This window comes from Scyliorhinus torazame, chromosome 3 (assembly GCF_047496885.1).
Source record: "Scyliorhinus torazame isolate Kashiwa2021f chromosome 3, sScyTor2.1, whole genome shotgun sequence".
Taxonomy (NCBI): domain Eukaryota; kingdom Metazoa; phylum Chordata; class Chondrichthyes; order Carcharhiniformes; family Scyliorhinidae; genus Scyliorhinus; species Scyliorhinus torazame.
Window position 1 is genome coordinate 292,620,752 of NC_092709.1, and position 16,402 is coordinate 292,637,153.

The 16,402-nt window shown below is 48.3% G+C and overlaps 1 protein-coding gene across 1 annotated transcript in view; it reads right to left on the reverse strand.

Moving 5' to 3' along the window:
* The window catches only part of dcc (DCC netrin 1 receptor), a 1,735,814-nt gene that overhangs the window by 139,424 nt on the left and 1,579,988 nt on the right, over window positions 1-16,402 (reverse strand). Inside the window, exon 21 of the mRNA XM_072497411.1 lies at window positions 13,616-13,648. Coding sequence (XP_072353512.1) covers window positions 13,616-13,648 — 33 coding nt within the window. The remainder of the gene's footprint in view (window positions 1-13,615; window positions 13,649-16,402) is intronic.

Here is a 16,402-nt window from a genome sequence, read left to right on the forward strand (position 1 = left end):
TACTTGAGCTCTCAAGGGACTGTTACGAGCTTCAATGACCCCTTCCCTCAGTAGCCTTTGGATCTCTGACCTGATGAAGGTCCGGTCCTGGGCACTGTACCGTCTGCACCTGGTGGCGACGGGTTTGCAATCTGGGGTGAGGTTCGCAAACAGGGAAGGCGGGTCGACCTTAAGGGTCGCGAGTCTGCAGACAGTAAGGGGAGGTATAGGGCCACCAAATTTGAAGGTCAGGCTTTGCAAGTTACATTGGAAGTCCAACCCCAGGAGTGTAGCCGCGCAGAGGTATGGCAGGACATAAAGGTGGAAATTGTTGAATCTCCTGCCTTGGACAGTGAGGTCTGCTAGCCAGAACCCCTTTATCTCCACCGAGTGTGACCCGGAGGCCAGGGAGATTCTTTGGTTTACAGGGTGGGTAACAGGTGAACAGCGCCTTACCGTGTCGGGGTGTATAAAGCTCTCCGTGCTCCCAGAGTCGATCAGGCAAAACGTCTCATGGCCATTGATGAACACCGTCGTCGTTGCAGTTGCGAGTGTCCGAGGTCGATTTTGGTCCAGCATCACCGAGGCCAGATGGAGCAGTTGCGGGTTGTGATCGGGCAGCGTGTAGTCGGCCGTGCTGGGGCCTGGGGCTCCATCCAAGATGGCGTCTCCCATGGATCGCACATGGTGGTCGGGGATGGACAAAATGGCGGCAGGGATGGACAAAATGGCGGCGCCCAACCGTCCAGCGTGGTGTCCGAGGGGCAAGATGGCCGCGCCCGTGGGTCGGACGTGGCCCTAGAAAAGGGGGGGGGGGCGGTGAGTGCTTGTCGCCTGGGGCCCGAGGGGACGATTGCCGCGGCGGTCCGGAGTCGATGGAGACCGCGGCCACGGCTCATGCTTGGCAGACCCCCACAAAATGGCCCTTCTTGACGCACCCTTTGCAGGTGGAGGTGCGGGCTGGGCAGCGCTGGCGGGGGTGCTTCGCCTTCCCGCAGAAGAAACAGCGGGGCCCGACGGAGTTAGCGTACCGTCTTACAGCGCAGGCCTGCGGGAACATGGGGAAGGTCAGTGGGGCTGCCGCTGCGGGATGTCACGCAGCCCAGGGGGCCGCAGCGCGGTCGGGCGCATAGGACTGCGCGTTTCTGGAGGCAATGTCCATGGACCCTGCCAGGGCCCGTGCCTCTCTCAGCCCCAGGGTGTCCTTTTCTAAGAGTCTTTGGCGGATCTCTGAGGAGCTCATACCTGCTACGAAGGCATCCCGGATTAGAAGTTCAGTGTGCTCGCTGCCCGAAACTTGCGGGCAGCCACAGTTTCTGCCCAGCACCAGTAGCGCCCGGTAGAAGTCCTCCAGCGATTCCCCGGGGCTTTGCCGTCTAGTTGCAAACAGGTGACATGCGTAGACCTGATTTACAGGGAGGATATAATGTTCTTTTAACAGTTCGATCGCAGCATCGAAGTCCTCCGCCTCCTCGATGAGGGTGAAGGTTCCAGGGCTTACTCTTGAGTGCAGGAGATGCAGTTTCTGTTCTCCTGAGGGGGTGCCTCCGGCCGTCTCGAGGTAGCCTTTAAAACACGCCAGCCAGTGCTTAAATATCGCCGCCGAGTTCTCCGCGTGGGGGCTGAGTTGTAGACACTCCGGCTTGATTCGGAGATCCATTCTTTCAGCTTAAGACCTACTCTATAAAATTGATGCATGATCAATTAAACTCAAAGACGAGGTTGTAACATAACTGAAGGCTTTAATAGATTAGATTTGTTCCCCAGCAGCTTCGGTACAGAATGAGGGCTGCTGGGACGGCACCGGTTCTTATACCCCGCCTGTCAGGGCGGAGCTACATACCAAACAGCCAATGGTAAACACCTAGGTTTACCCAATGATCTACCGCCTCTCGGGTACTGCAAACCTAATAATACCACACGGGGGAGAATAGGAAGAACGTTGTTTTGCTGCCTGCCTGTGGGGTCCAGACATATAACTTAATCCAGAGTTTAATGTCCCTGGATGCTCCCGACACGAAGACATTTGCAGAGCTCATTGAACTAGCGAAGGGTCATTCCCACCCAAAGTCCTCAATAGTATTACAAAGATACAAATTTAACTCCACTGGGAGAGCCCAGGGTTGACCATCTCGGCATTTGTAGCAAGGCTAAGACAAATCGCGGAGCATTGCGATTTTGGGTCAGCATTGAATTACCTGCTAAGTGACCAATTGGTACGTGGTGTAAACCATGCAGCTATACGAAGAAAATTGTTAGCTGAATCAGAGTTAACCATTAAGAAGGTGCTGAAAATGATGCCAGCGATAGAGAGCTCCGAGAGGTGCACCCACGAACTGCAGACTGCACAGAGCGATAAGGTATCGCAGCAGTGGCATGAGGAGAGAAGGTGCTGATTTAACTGGAGAGAATGACACAGAAGCTGCAAAAGCCACAAGATATAGAAGATTTGAACAGCCTAGGAATAATAGAGTTCTATCAGTGCGGGGCAGACATTTCCCAGAAACATGTAGAGTTAGAGAAGCAGAGTGCTTCACATGTGGAACATAAGGACATCTGAGGTACAGGTGTGAAGACAAGCAGGCCTGCAGAGTACCAACTGACTTCCTGCAGGTTCCCATCCTTGACTTAAAAAAATTTCAGGCAGTTCAGCTTGATCGATTGGGCCCAGTCACGCTTGATAAACTCAGTCTTTTGCCCGACACCATTTTTTTTTTAATGAACAATTTTAATGAGGTATTTTTGGCATTACAAACAGCAACAGGATAAAAATAATGAACAGAGAACAACAAACATAGTGCAATCACCGACTCCCATCCCTCCAAGACCTGCCTATTTCACCCCCTATTCTACGCTACCCTAAACCCCCCTCTCCCCCCCGCCCCCTGCTGACGATTAATTCTCCGCGAAGAAGTCGATGAATGATTGCCACCTCCGGGCGAACCGTAACAGTGACCCTCTCAGGGCGAACTTAATCTTCTCTAGTCTGAGAAAGCTCGCCATGTCAGTTAACCAGGTCTCCGACTTCGGGGGCTTTGAGTCCCTCCAAGCTAGCAGTATCCGTCGCCAGACTACCAGGGAAGCAAAGGCCAGAACATCTGCCTCTTTCTCCTCCTGGACTCCCGGATCTTCCGACATCCCAGAAATCGCCACCTCTGGACTCATTGCCACCCTTGTTTTCAATACTCTGGACATGGCGTCAGCAAACCCCTGCCAATATCATCTAAGTTTTGGACACGTCCAGAACATATGGACGTGGTTCGCTGGTCCTCCCGTACATTTTACACACCTGTCCTCCACCCCAAAGAATCTACTCATCCGGGCCACTTTCATGTGGGCGCGGTGTACCACCTTGAATTGGATCAAGATGAGCCTTGCGCATGTTGCGGTCGCGTTGACTCTGCTCAACGCGTCTGCCCATAAGCCATCCTCCATCTCACCACCAAGCTCCTCCTCCCACTTACACTTCAACTCCTCGGTCTGCGTCTCCTCCACCCTCATAAGTTCCTTGTAGATGTCCGAGATGCTCCCCTCTCCCACCCATCACCTAGACACTACCCTATCCTGGGTCCCCCTTAGTGGCAGGAGTGGGAAGGATGATACCTGCCTGCGCAGAAAGTCTCGCACCTGTAAATATCTAAATTTGTTCCCCCTTGCCAACCCAAACTTCTCCAGCACCCTCAAGCTAAGGAAGCTCCCCTCTAAGAATAGGTCCCCCATCCTCTCAATTCCTGCCCTTCGCCAAACTCGAAACCCCCCCATCCAAGCACCCCGGGGGAAACCGGTGGTTGTCACATATTGGGGACCACACCGATGCTCCCACTGCTCCAACGTACCTCCTCCACTGACCCCAGTTCCTCAAGGCCGCCGCCACCACGGGGCTGGTGGAGTACCTCGCCGGCGGGAATGGCAGAGATGCTGCCATCAACGCCCCCAAGTTGGTGCCCCTACATGAAGCTGCCTCCATCCACTCCCAAACCGATCCTGCCCCCACCACCCACTTCCTTATCATGGCTATGTTAGCCACCCAGTAGTAATTACTGAAATTTGGCAGGGCAAGCCCCCCTCCCTTCGATTCCTCTCGAGCATCACCTTCTTCACTCGTGGGGACTTACATGCCCACACAAATCCCAGGATGATTTTGTTAACCCTCTTAAAAAAGGACCGCGGGTTGAAAATTGGGAGACATTGAAATACAAATAGAAATCTCGGTAGGACCGCCATTTTAACCGTCTGCACCCTCTCAGCCAGCGACAGCGCATCCCATCTCCGAAACGTGCCCCTCATCTGCTCAACCAACCGGGACAAGTTCAACTTGTGTAACCGGCCCCAGTCGCGCGCCACTTGTATCCCGAAGTATCTAAAACTGTTCCCCACTAACCTAAACGGCAGCTCCCCCAGCCGACCCTCCTGACCCCTCGGCTGGACTACAAACATCTCACTCTTTGTCATATTCAATTTATATCCCGAAAACCGGCCAAATTCCCCCCCAAATCACCAAAATTTCACCCATCCCTGCCCCTGGATCTGATACGTTTAAGTGCAGGTCGTCCGCGTACAGCGAGACTCTAGGTTCCACCCCCCCGCCCCCCAACCTCCCTCCCCCCGCCCCCTCCGCCCCGCCCCAGAACCAGCCCCTTCCAGCCTCTTGAAGCTCTCAGAGCAATTGCCAGCGGCTCTATAGCTAACGCAAACAGCAGTGGGGAGAGGGGATATCCCTGTCTTGTCCCCCGGTGCAGTCTAAAATAGTCCTAGGTCATCCTATTCGTCCTTACACTAGCCTCCGGGGCCTGGAACAACAGCCTAACCCAGTCGATAAAGCCCCTACCGAACCCAAACCATCCCAGCACCTCCCATAAATAGTCCCACTCCACTCAGTAGAATGCCTTCTCTGCATCCATTGCCACAACTACCTCAACTTCGCTACTCTACGGGGGCATCATAAACATATATTGGCCACCAACTGCCTGCCCTTGACAAACCCAGTTTTGATCCTCCAGAATCACATCCGGGCCACAATCTTCAATCCTGGAGGCCAAAACTTTGGACAGCAACTTGGCGTCCACATTAAGCACTGAGATTGGCCGATATGACCCGCATAGCTCCGGGTTCTTGTCCCGCTTCAATATCAATGAAATACTGGCCTGTGACATTGTCGGGGGCAGCACCCCTCTATCCCTCGCCTCATTGAAAACCTTGACCAGCAACGGCCCTAATATCCCCGAGAATTTCTTGTAGAATTCCACCAGATACCCGTCCGGCCCCGGGGCTTTACCTGACTGCATTGCCTTCAAGCCCTCAGCTATTTCTTCGGCCCTAATCGGGGCCCCCAGCCCATCCACCAGCTCCCTGCCGACGCCTGGGAAGGTCAGTCCGTCCAGAAAGCGTCTCATCCCCTCAGGCCCCGTGGGGGGTTCCAAGCGGTAGAGCCTACTGTAAAAGTCCCTGAACGCCCTGTTTAGCCCTGCCGACTCCGTTACCAAGTTCCCATCCCCATCAACCATCCTCTCTATTTCCCTGGCCGCCTCCCTCTTCCTAAGCTGCTGCGCCAGCATTCTGCTGGCCTTCTGCCCGTGTTCGTAGAACGCACCCCTCGCCTTCATAAGCTGCTCCACTCCCCTCCCTGTGGACAGCACCCCGAACTCGGCCTGCAGCCTCCGCCGTTCCCTTAAAAGCTCCACCCCCGGGGTCACCGCATACCTCCTATCTATCTGTAGAATCTCGTTAACCAGTCGGTCCGTCTCTGTCCTATCCGTCCTGTCCCAATAAGCACGGATCGAAATCAGCTCCCCTCTCACCAATGCCTTCAGCGCCCCCCCCAGACCACCGCTGCTGAGACTTCCCCCGTGTCATTAACCTGCATGTAATTCTGCATGCACTTCCTCAGCCTCTCGCACACCGCCTCGTCTGCCAACAAGCCCACGTGCAACCTCTATTGCGGGCACTGGAAGCACTCCTCACCAACCTGCAGTTCCACCCAGTGTGAGGCATGATCCGAAATAGTGATGGCCGAATACCCCGTGTCCATCACCCCCGCCAGCAAATCCCTGCTCAAAATGAAGAAGTCAATCCAGGAATAAACCTTATGTACATGCGAATAAAAAGAAAACTCCTTCCCCGTCGGCTGCCTAAACCTCCATGGGCCGACCCCCCCCCCCCCCCCCCCCCATCTGCTCCATGAACCCTATCAGTACCATTGCTGGTACCCTCCCCGTTTTCGAACACGACCGGTCAAGGCCGGGATCGATGACTGTATTAAAATCCCCTCCCACAACCAACTTGTGGCCCGACACCATTAACAATGGTAGCTGTGCAGACTGCTGTCTGTAGCTCACTGGAGTCATGGTTACCCCAACGTTTTTATGGCCTCTCTGGTATATTTAGCCAGTCTAGCTGCAGTACTCTCCAACCTCAGATGTTCAAGGCTGGCATGAAGAAGAAATCACCTGCGATAGCATGATTTATGTGAGCCTACAGAATCACCCCATATAACAATACAGGCACAGCCTGAGCTAAGTTGCTGATGGGTCATCATGTGAGAACCAGGTTGAGCCTGGTAATTCCAAATTTGGTGGAGAGGGTGGAGACAAGGCAGAGTTGTCAGAAAAGGAACCGTGATTCAGCAAATGTGGAAAGAGCATTTGGGATAGAAGATCCAATTTTTGTAAAGAACATTGGGTCCCAGGAGTTGTGGTGGCCAAGGTTGTGCCAGAAAGCAGTGTTGTTGTTTGTCCAAGAAGTGAAATGGTTGATCAGTCAGTGGCAGGCCAAAGTGTTGCTCCCAGTGGAACTGAGGAAACAGTGGAACGTGATGTCCTACTGCCAAGAGAGAGTTCCAGTGAAGCAGATCCAACCACAGCTACCTCTACGATGTAAATTCAACCATTTGAGCTACATTGTTCCAAGAGAATGTCCCCTTACAGATTGAGTTTCTGATGAAACTGTAAAAATTGTTCATTATTGTTAATAGTTTGAGAGTTGTATAAGTTATTGATGTACTATGTAATCAGGGACTTGGTGGGGGGATGTAGTAGATCATCTCTTTAAGGGTGTGTGCATTGGAAGGGCCATGTGACCTCATCAGCCAATGGGGTACGAACTCGGGGATGTTAGTGCAGAGCACAGACTTTTCAGCCAGTTGTGATCCTGGTGCTGAGAATGAAGACATTGTTGATTATGTTCTGTGTATAGTTCATTTTGTTAATAAACCTTTCGCTGTTCGTTGGCCAACTAGTGGTTGTCAATCATTGCATTTTCTACAACAGCTCATTTTAGGTTATGCTTGGTGCTGCTCCTGGCATGCCCTCCTGCACTCTTCAATGAACTAGGGTTGATCCCCTGGCTTGGTGGTAATGGCAGAGTGGGGGAATATGCCGGCCACAAGGGTACAGAATATGATTGAATACAATTCTGCTGCTGGTGCCCACAGTGCCTCATTGATGCCCAGTTTTGAGCTGCTAGATCTGTACAGAATCTATTCCTAAAACTGAGTGGTTAATAATAATATAATAATTGCTTATCGTCACAAGTAGGCTTCAATGAAGTTACTATGAAAAGTCCCTAGTCGCCACATTCCGGCGCCAGTTTGGGGAGGCCAGGAAGGGAATTGAACCCATGCTGCTGGCCTTGTTTTGCATTACAAGCCAGCTGTTTAGTCCACTGTGCTACACAGCTCAATGGATGGTATCCTCAGCGTCATCTCCATAAGGACTGTGTAATGGATACTTCTAGCATGAACAGCTTATCTGTACAGGTAGATTGGTAAGGACAAGATCACATAGGATTTTCCCTCTGGTTGGCTATCTCACTACCTGCTATAGGACCAGTCTGACGAATACACCCTTCAGGACTCAACCAGCTTGGCGAGCAACCCACTCTTGCTGATGGATAAGCCTCCCATCATTTTATGGCCTTACTACCCTCAATGTTTCTTCCAAGTGGTGTTCATCATTGGAGGAACACTAGTACAATAACTGAGGGAGGGCAATAGATGGTGATCAGTAGGAGGATTCCTTGCCCATGTTTGAACTGATAACCTGGGACTTCATGAGTCTGGAGTGATCTAGTGGGTCTGCCCATGAATGGTAATGGTGGTGGAACATTAGCTGTAAGTTAACATTCAATAAGTACGATGCAGTCAGGCTGTTGCTTGACTCATCTGGAGGACAGCTCTCCCAATTTTGGCACAAGCCTCCAGATGTTATGAGGAGCACTTTGCAGGATCAACAGGGTAAGATGTTGTCATTTACAGTGCCTATAGGTTGACATTGGGTGGCCTGTCCTGTTTTATTCTTATTCAACTTTTTTGCAGCAGTATGGTACAACGGAATGGTTTGCTAGGCCACTCCAGAGGGCAATTAGAAGTCAACCACATTGTGGGTCTGAAGTTACATTCAGCCAGACTGCATCAGAAATCAGATTTCCTTCCCTGTAGCACATTAGTGACTTAAATCATAGAATCCCTACAATTCAGAAGGAGGCCATTTGGCCCATCGAGTCTACACCGACTCTCTGAAAGACAATCCCACTTACGCCTATTCTCACCATCTGTTCCTGTAACCCCACCAGACTTCTGAACACTAAGGGGCAATTTACCAATCCACCTAACCTGCACATCTTTAGACTTTGGGAGGAAACCGAAGCACCCAGAGGAAACCCACGCAGACATGGGGAGAATGTGCAAACTCCACACAGACAGCCCCTGAGGTTGGAATTGAACCCGGGTATCTGGCACTGTGAGGCTAACCATTGTGCCAGTGTGCCACCCTTACTTTGACAATCAATTTGTTTCTTGGTCATTGTTACTGAGACTGGCTTTTTATTCCAGAGTTATTAATACATTGAATTCATATTCCACCAGCTGCCAGGGTGGGATTTGATACATGTTCCCAGAGAATGCACTAATCCAGTCATTACAACCTTACCATCAAGCTTCGGTTCCCTTGCTCAGGGACACAAGCTGTTTTTTATAAACTTTTAATTTCTCATGACATAGCTCACAGCCAAGAAATTGAAAATGGGCTCTCCCCACACCAATTCTATTTGTCATCGTCTCCACCTTCACTACTTTTGCCTGATTCTCTCTCTGCACCTCATGCGCCCTTCTTCCTATTGTTTCTGCAACATTTCATTTGTCACCAACACCTTTTCTCACAATCTCTCTCTTCCAAGTAAAACATAAAGGGAGCTGGTTAGAAAAGAACAGAGAAGTGGGATTCACACACATAACTCCAGTTGAAAGGATTTGCACAGATGCATTGGACCTAATGGCCGGCTGTGCTGCACTCTCCATGATTCTATTATCTGTCTGTTAGTCTCTCCTTTCCTCTCTTTACTTTTCTTCTTATATATCTCCTACTCTGTTTGTCTCTGACAAATACCCTTTCAGTCAATTACTCAACTGTCATCTCTGACATTCCGCTGAGTCTCAACTGGACAAGGGAAGCTGCTGACAAAGGGGGAATCATATCACCCTCTGCAAATAGCAACATCATCCACCAGCCATAAACAAAATGCTGAGGCTATATTACGTATCCCACAAAAATATATTGTCCGTGATACATTTACCAAATTATTCTGATTCATAGCAATACCTTCAAAAGACAAAACATAGCTTAATTTCTTATTTGTTAGCCTTTCCCACCATGTCTCCCTCCTCACAGGTGTGGTATTGGCATTGAGGCCTTGTCACTGGACTAGTAATCCAGACTGGCAGATTATGTTTGCCATTTACAGAGCACGATAATAACCAGAAATGTTGTTCCCTAAATGCCATCTGACAAGCCACTAAGTTCTATCATAGCGTTAAAAAGTGAAAAAGGAATAAAACCGGACGGGCCTTGGCACTGGGAACAACATCGACCTTGTCAAACCCGCAGAGTCCTCCTATTAACATCTGGGGGCTTTTGCCAATATTGGGAGAGCTGTCTCACAAACGAGTCAAGCAACAGCCTGATATAGCCATATTCACAGAATCATACCTTACAGACAATGCCCCAGACACCACCATCACTATCCCTGGGTATTTCCTGTTCCACCAGCAGGACAGACCCAGCAGAGGTGGCGACATAATCGTATACAGTCAGAACGGATTGTTCTGAGAGTCCTCAACATCGACTCCAGGTCCCACGAAGTCGCATGGCATCAGGTCAAATATGGGCAGAGAAACCTCCTGCTGATTACCATGCACCATTCTACCCCCCCCTTCAGCTGATGAATTGGGACTCCGTCAAGTGTGAACACCACTTGGAGGAAGCATTGAGGGTGGCAAGGGCATAGAATACATTCTGGGGGGGGGGGGGGGGGGGGGGGGGGAGAGGGGACTTCAATGTCCACCACCAAGAGTGGATTGGAAGCATCACTACTGACTGATCTGGCCAAGTCCTAAAGGACATAATTGCTAGACTGGGTCTGTGGCAGGTGGTGTGGGAACCAACAAGAGGGAAAAACATACTTGACCTCATCCTTACCAATCTACCTGTCGCAGGTGTATCTGTAAATGACAGTATTGGTAGGAGTGAGCACCACACAGTCCTTGTGGAGAGGAAGTCCGATGTTCGCACTGAGGATATCCTCCATTGTGTTCTGTGGAACTGCCACCGTGCTAAATGGGATAGATTTGAAACAGATCTAGCAACTCAAGACTGGGCATCCATGAGGTGCTGTGGACCATCAGCAGCAGCAGAATTGTATTCAACCACAATCTGTAATCTCATGGCCCCGCATATCTCCCACTCTACCATTAGCATCAAGCCAGGCGATAAACCCTTGATCAATGAGGAACGCAGGAGGGCATGCCACGAGCAGCACCAGGTACACCTAAAAATGAGGGTCAACTTGGTGAAGCTATAACACAGGATTACTTACTTGCCAGCCAGTAGAAGCAACATGACTGACAGAGCTACACGATCCCACAACCAATGAGCCTGATCTAAGCTCTGCAGTCCTGTTGCATCTGGTCATAAATCGTGGAAGAAATTTGAATAACTCACTCATTTCATTTCATTTCATTTCAGGAGAAGGCTGCAAAGATATCCCAACTTCAATGATGAGGGAGTCCAACACATCAGTGCAAAAGATAAGACTGAAGCATTTGCAACCATCGTCATCCAGAGTTGGCGAGTGGGTGGTCTATCTCGGGATTTTCCAGAAGTCCTCGAAACCACAAATGTCCATTTTCAGCCAATTTGAATTACTCCACGTGATGTTAAGAAACAGGTGAAGGCACTAGATTCTGCAAAGACAATGGGCCCTGACAATACTCTGGCAATAATATTGAAGACTTGTGCTCTAGACCTCGCTACGCCCCCAGTCAAGCTGTTCCAGTACAGCTGCAAGACTGGCATCTACCCGACAATGTGGACAATTGCCCAGGTATGTTCTGTACACAAGAAACAGGCCAACCTGACCCACCCAATTACCGCCAGATCAGTTTACACTTGATAATCAGCAAAGTGTTGAAAGGGGGCATCAACAATGCTAACAAGCAGCTCTTGCTTCGCAAAAACCTGCTCACTGATGTTCAGTTTGAGTTCTGCCAGGTCCAGACCTCATTGCAGCCTTAGGACAAATGAGCTGAGCTCCAGGGATGAGGCGAGAGTCCTGCACTTGACATTAAGGCAGCAATTGACCTAATGGGGCAGCACGGTAGCATTGTGGAGAGCACAATTGCTTCACAGCTCCAGGGTCCCAGGTTCGATTCCGGCTTGGACCACTGTCTGTGCGGAGTCTGCACATCCTCCCCGTGTGTGCGTGGGTTTCCTCCGGGTGCTCTGGTTTCCTCCCACAGTCCAAAGATGTGCAGGTTAGGTGGATTGGCCATGATAAATTGCCCTGAGTGTCCAAAATTGCCCTTAGTGTTGGGTGGGGTTACTGGGTTATGGGGATAGGGTGGAGGTGTTGACCTTGAGTAGGATGCTCTTTCCAAGAGCCGGTGCAGACTCGATGGGCCAAATGGCCTCCTTCTGCACTGTAAATTCTGTAAATTCTATGAATATGGCGTCGAGTCCTCGCAAATTGGAGTTGATGGGAATCAGGATGAAAGGGTTCTGTTGGTCCAAGTCGCACCATAACACACAGGAAGATAGTTGTGATGGTTGGAGGTCAATCATCTCAGTTTCAGGACATCAGGCCTTCACTGCAGGAGTTCTTCAGGGCAGCGTCCTCAGCCCAACCATCTTCAGATGCTTCATCAATGGCCTTCCTTCCAACATAAGATCAGAAGTGGTGATGTTCATTGATAATTGCATTCACCTGAGGAAGGAGCAGCGCTCCGAAAGCTAGTGACATTGAAACAAACCTGTTGGACTTTAACCTGGTGTTGTAAGACTTATTACTGTGCTCACCCCAGTCCAACGCCAGCATCTCCACATTTGCAACTCGTAAGATACTGAAGCAGTCCATGTCCAAATGCAGCAAGACTTGGCCAATATCCAGGTGGCACAACATTCACTACATCTTGCCAACCAGAAAATGCCAAAACTCTGTTCCTGTTAGCTTGCCAATCTTCTATCCATGTCAATATGTTGCCGGTTACACCATGAGTTTTTATTTTTTGAAAATAAATTTGATATGACACCTTATCAAATGCTTTCTGGAAATTTAAGTACAGGACATCCACTGGTTCCCCTTTATCCAAGCATGTGTGACTCCTTCAAAGAACTCCAATAAATAGGATAAACATAACTTCCCTTTCACAAAACCATGTTGACTCTGCTGAATTGCTTTGGCATATTTAATAATAGCTTCTGACATTTTCCCTGTTTGGTGCAGTTTATGAAAATTGATTTTTCACCACAAATAAAATATTTTAATGATAGCATGGAATCCTTCAATTGTGAGCATTCCAATAAAAATTTTTTTTTTTTTTGCGTTAGTCATACTTAGAATTCCTCAAACATTTGCCCTATTTTGGCCATTTCAGCTAAATTGCACTGATAAGACTGGTGGAAACAGAGATGTGTGGGACTTTACTGTTAGCTTATCATTTGGGTACGGGAAACCAAGATGGCAGCTAAAAATGCTTTTTTGCGGACTATTATTACTTGCCTTTGTCGGCTTTCTCGTTGCTTATTGGTAGAGCCTTTCTTATCTCTATCATAAGTTTTGAAGCCATCAGTTATTATTCATGCGGCAGTGATTTGTTGCTTTGTTTACAAATAAGATGTTTGAGCCAATCATAATTTCAAGCATGACAGATACTTTGCACATGGGCTGGATAATTTCCCTGCCCGTGAATGCGCACCACATACAAAATATTTGATTATAGATAGAGAGATTGGATTCACAACAGCCAAATCTTGCTGCCTCCTTTTGTCGAATAAATGCACTGAGTAATTAAAGGATTATTCAGAGAAGCCTGCATCTCATGTAAGAGGACTGAACTGAAATCAATTCACTTGATCTGTCTGACTGGAAAGACAAAATAATTCTCTGCTGAAGAAGTCTACTTCTTACTCATTAAGCACAAGATTCGGCTCAGTGGCACTTCATTAATGAGATTAATTACTTCGGGAATAGCAATCCCTTTCTGCATATGACCCTGAAGGATTGCTGTATTATAAAATAGCACCCAACATGATTCATATTGCACATTTCTGATTCAATCTGAAAAGTTGACAGACTGGGGCTACTGTACCTTGGTCATTAGCCATTTTGTCAGGATGTTCAACTGTAAGAAAAGACAATATATTAGATTCTGATAGCTTCTGAGAGAGGCTTGCATGTGGAACTGAGCTCTGAAGAACAGGCGTGATGCAAGTTGGTTGCGCTGACTAATTACAATAAAGGACAGGCACTTTTACATTTGCATTTCAAACAAAAAGACAAGAAAAAGAAACATCAAAGCAGAAGATATATTATCATCTGGTTCACGCGAGGGACCTCATGGAAAGCTTTGGGACTTTATGTGACTGTATTGCTGGACCTTTTTTTAAAACAGAATAACTTAATTCTGTTCTAAAAGGTGAATCTGTGAAATCAATACTTTTATGAAAAAAAAAATTCCTCGTCAAACTCAATCCTTTCTGCACAATCTGTATTTAAGTGGAAGCTGCCACATTTAAGCAGGGTTAATGGAGTACAAGATGTAATAAGGGGCTGAATAAGGTGTAGAAGGACATGCTGATAGGGTGTGTTGTAGGCAGGAGGAGACTTGTGTCATGTATAAACAATAGTATAGGCCTATTGAATCAATTGAGCTGTTTTTGTGTAGTAAAATTCTATATCACTCATTCTTGACAATGCACAAAATAATTTAATACTTGTTGATTTTGTCATTATCCCTGGTAACCACATCACTGCTTTTATGTCCAGTCCCTGCGATGAATATAAACTACTTGTTCAATGTTTTATTAACTCTGTCAATGCCTGTGGTTGAAGATCTTTATGGCAGAGTATAACCACCCTTGAAGTGCTCTGATCTTCCCAATATTTAGTTTCCTGTATCCCAAACTGGCAGAATTTGCTTTTGGATTGTAGATACCTCAATCTAAAAAGACATGTTCAAAACTTCTACCTGGTTCTTCCGACAACCCTCCTACAAACATATGTTGAGTGGCACATTTCTGCCAATGAGTCCATGGCATTGGAATATAAGGAAAGTAGGAAGGAACTTAAGCAAGGAGTCAGGAGGGCTAAAAGGGATCACGAAAAGTCATTGGCAAATAGGTTTAAGGAAAATCCCAAGGCTTTTTACACGTTCATAAAAAGCAAGAGGGTAACCAGGGAAAGGGTTGGCCCGCTGAAGAACAGGGGAGGGAATCTATGTCTGGAGCCAGAGGAAATGGGCGAGGTACTAAATGAATACTTTGCATCAGTATGCACCAAAGAGAAGGAATTGATGGTGTTGAGTCTGGAGGCGGGTGTGTAGATAGCCTGGGTCACATTGAGATCCAAAAAGACGAAATGTTGGGCGTCTTGAAAAAGATAAGTCCCCAGGGCCTGATGAATACTGAAGGAGGCAAGAGACGAAATTGCTGAGGCCTTGACAGAAATCTTTGGATCCTCACTGTCTTCAGGTGATGTTTGGAGGACTGGAGAATAGCCAATGTTGTTCCTTTGTTTAAGAAGGGTAACAAGGATAATCCAGGGAACTACAGGCCGGTGAGCCTTACTTCAGTGGTAGGGAAATTACTGGAGAGAATTCTTCGAGACAGGATCTATTCCCATTTGGAAGCAAGTGGGCGTATTAGCGAGAGGCAGCACAGTTTTGTGAAGATCTCCATGATCCCATGATTAACACCCTCACCCCACCCCCCACCACCACCACCACCACAGAAGTATTGGGGGCACTCTCCCCAACCCCCACCCTCCGTGATAAATGGAGGATTTTCGGAATATTGGACTCTAAATATTGGGCACTTTAAGGGTTAAAAACCTGGGGTTACAGTGTGTTTGACTGCAGTGACCATGTTTTTTAAAAGAATTTTGGTTTTGCAGGGCTTGGGAGCTTTTAGGAGTCAGAAGGTGAAATTCACCAGAGGAATGTGGTTTTCAGTCTGGGCTAACGTACTGTGGTTTGACTACGGAAAGTCCCTATGGAGTTAATGTGCTTTCAGTCTGCAGAGATAATTTGTTTTTCAGATTGGGGAGGGGATGTCATTGCTGGTAGAGCAAAGGGATACTGAGCGATATTTTGGAAAAGCTTTGGAGAGGAGTTAAAGTCTGATCTGTCTGATACTGAGTCCACAAATCTCTCACAGTAGGATAGTTAGAAAAAGAGTAATTAAGGGCGCAATCTACCCGAATGGCCCGTAGGGCACAAGATTAGTCAGGTGTTTCCTGGCGCCCGGAGCGCCAAGAAACGCGCTGCGATCTGACAGCCATCCTGGTAGATCAGGGGCCTCAGTGGGGAACAGACGAGGCCGCACCATGCCCCATTTTCTGCACTGAGGAGCTCCAACTCTGCCCAATCACCGCCATGCAGAAATGCCAGCCTGACACCCTGGCAGTGACCCTGCCAGCTGGAAGTGCATCTGGGCAGGTGGCACCAGCAGTGCCAGGGTACACACCGTGTCTCAATCTAATATGCAGATAAACTGCCATAAAGTGATCTCTCCCACAATGGGTGGTATTCACATCGCAACGTCTTACAAGATCGTGTTAGATCTCGTGAGGTGTGGCGAGCCGGGTAGATCCCTGAATTGGGATCTCCCAGCATCTACCGGTCACAACCAGTTGATCACATGCAATATTTAAAGTGGAGCTGGCTTTCTGAGGATAAGGAAGAAGCTGAAACACGGCAAGAGAACCAGATTTTTTGAAGATATTCCACCAGAGTCTGAAGGGGTTCCAAGAGGAGCCACATCTGTTCTGTAAATAAAGTATTACTCTCTGCCATGCTGATTATTAAGGTGGATTATGGGCTGTACATTTCTTTTCTTGTTGTTTAATGGGGAATTGAGCAGTCGTGTTTTAGGGGTAA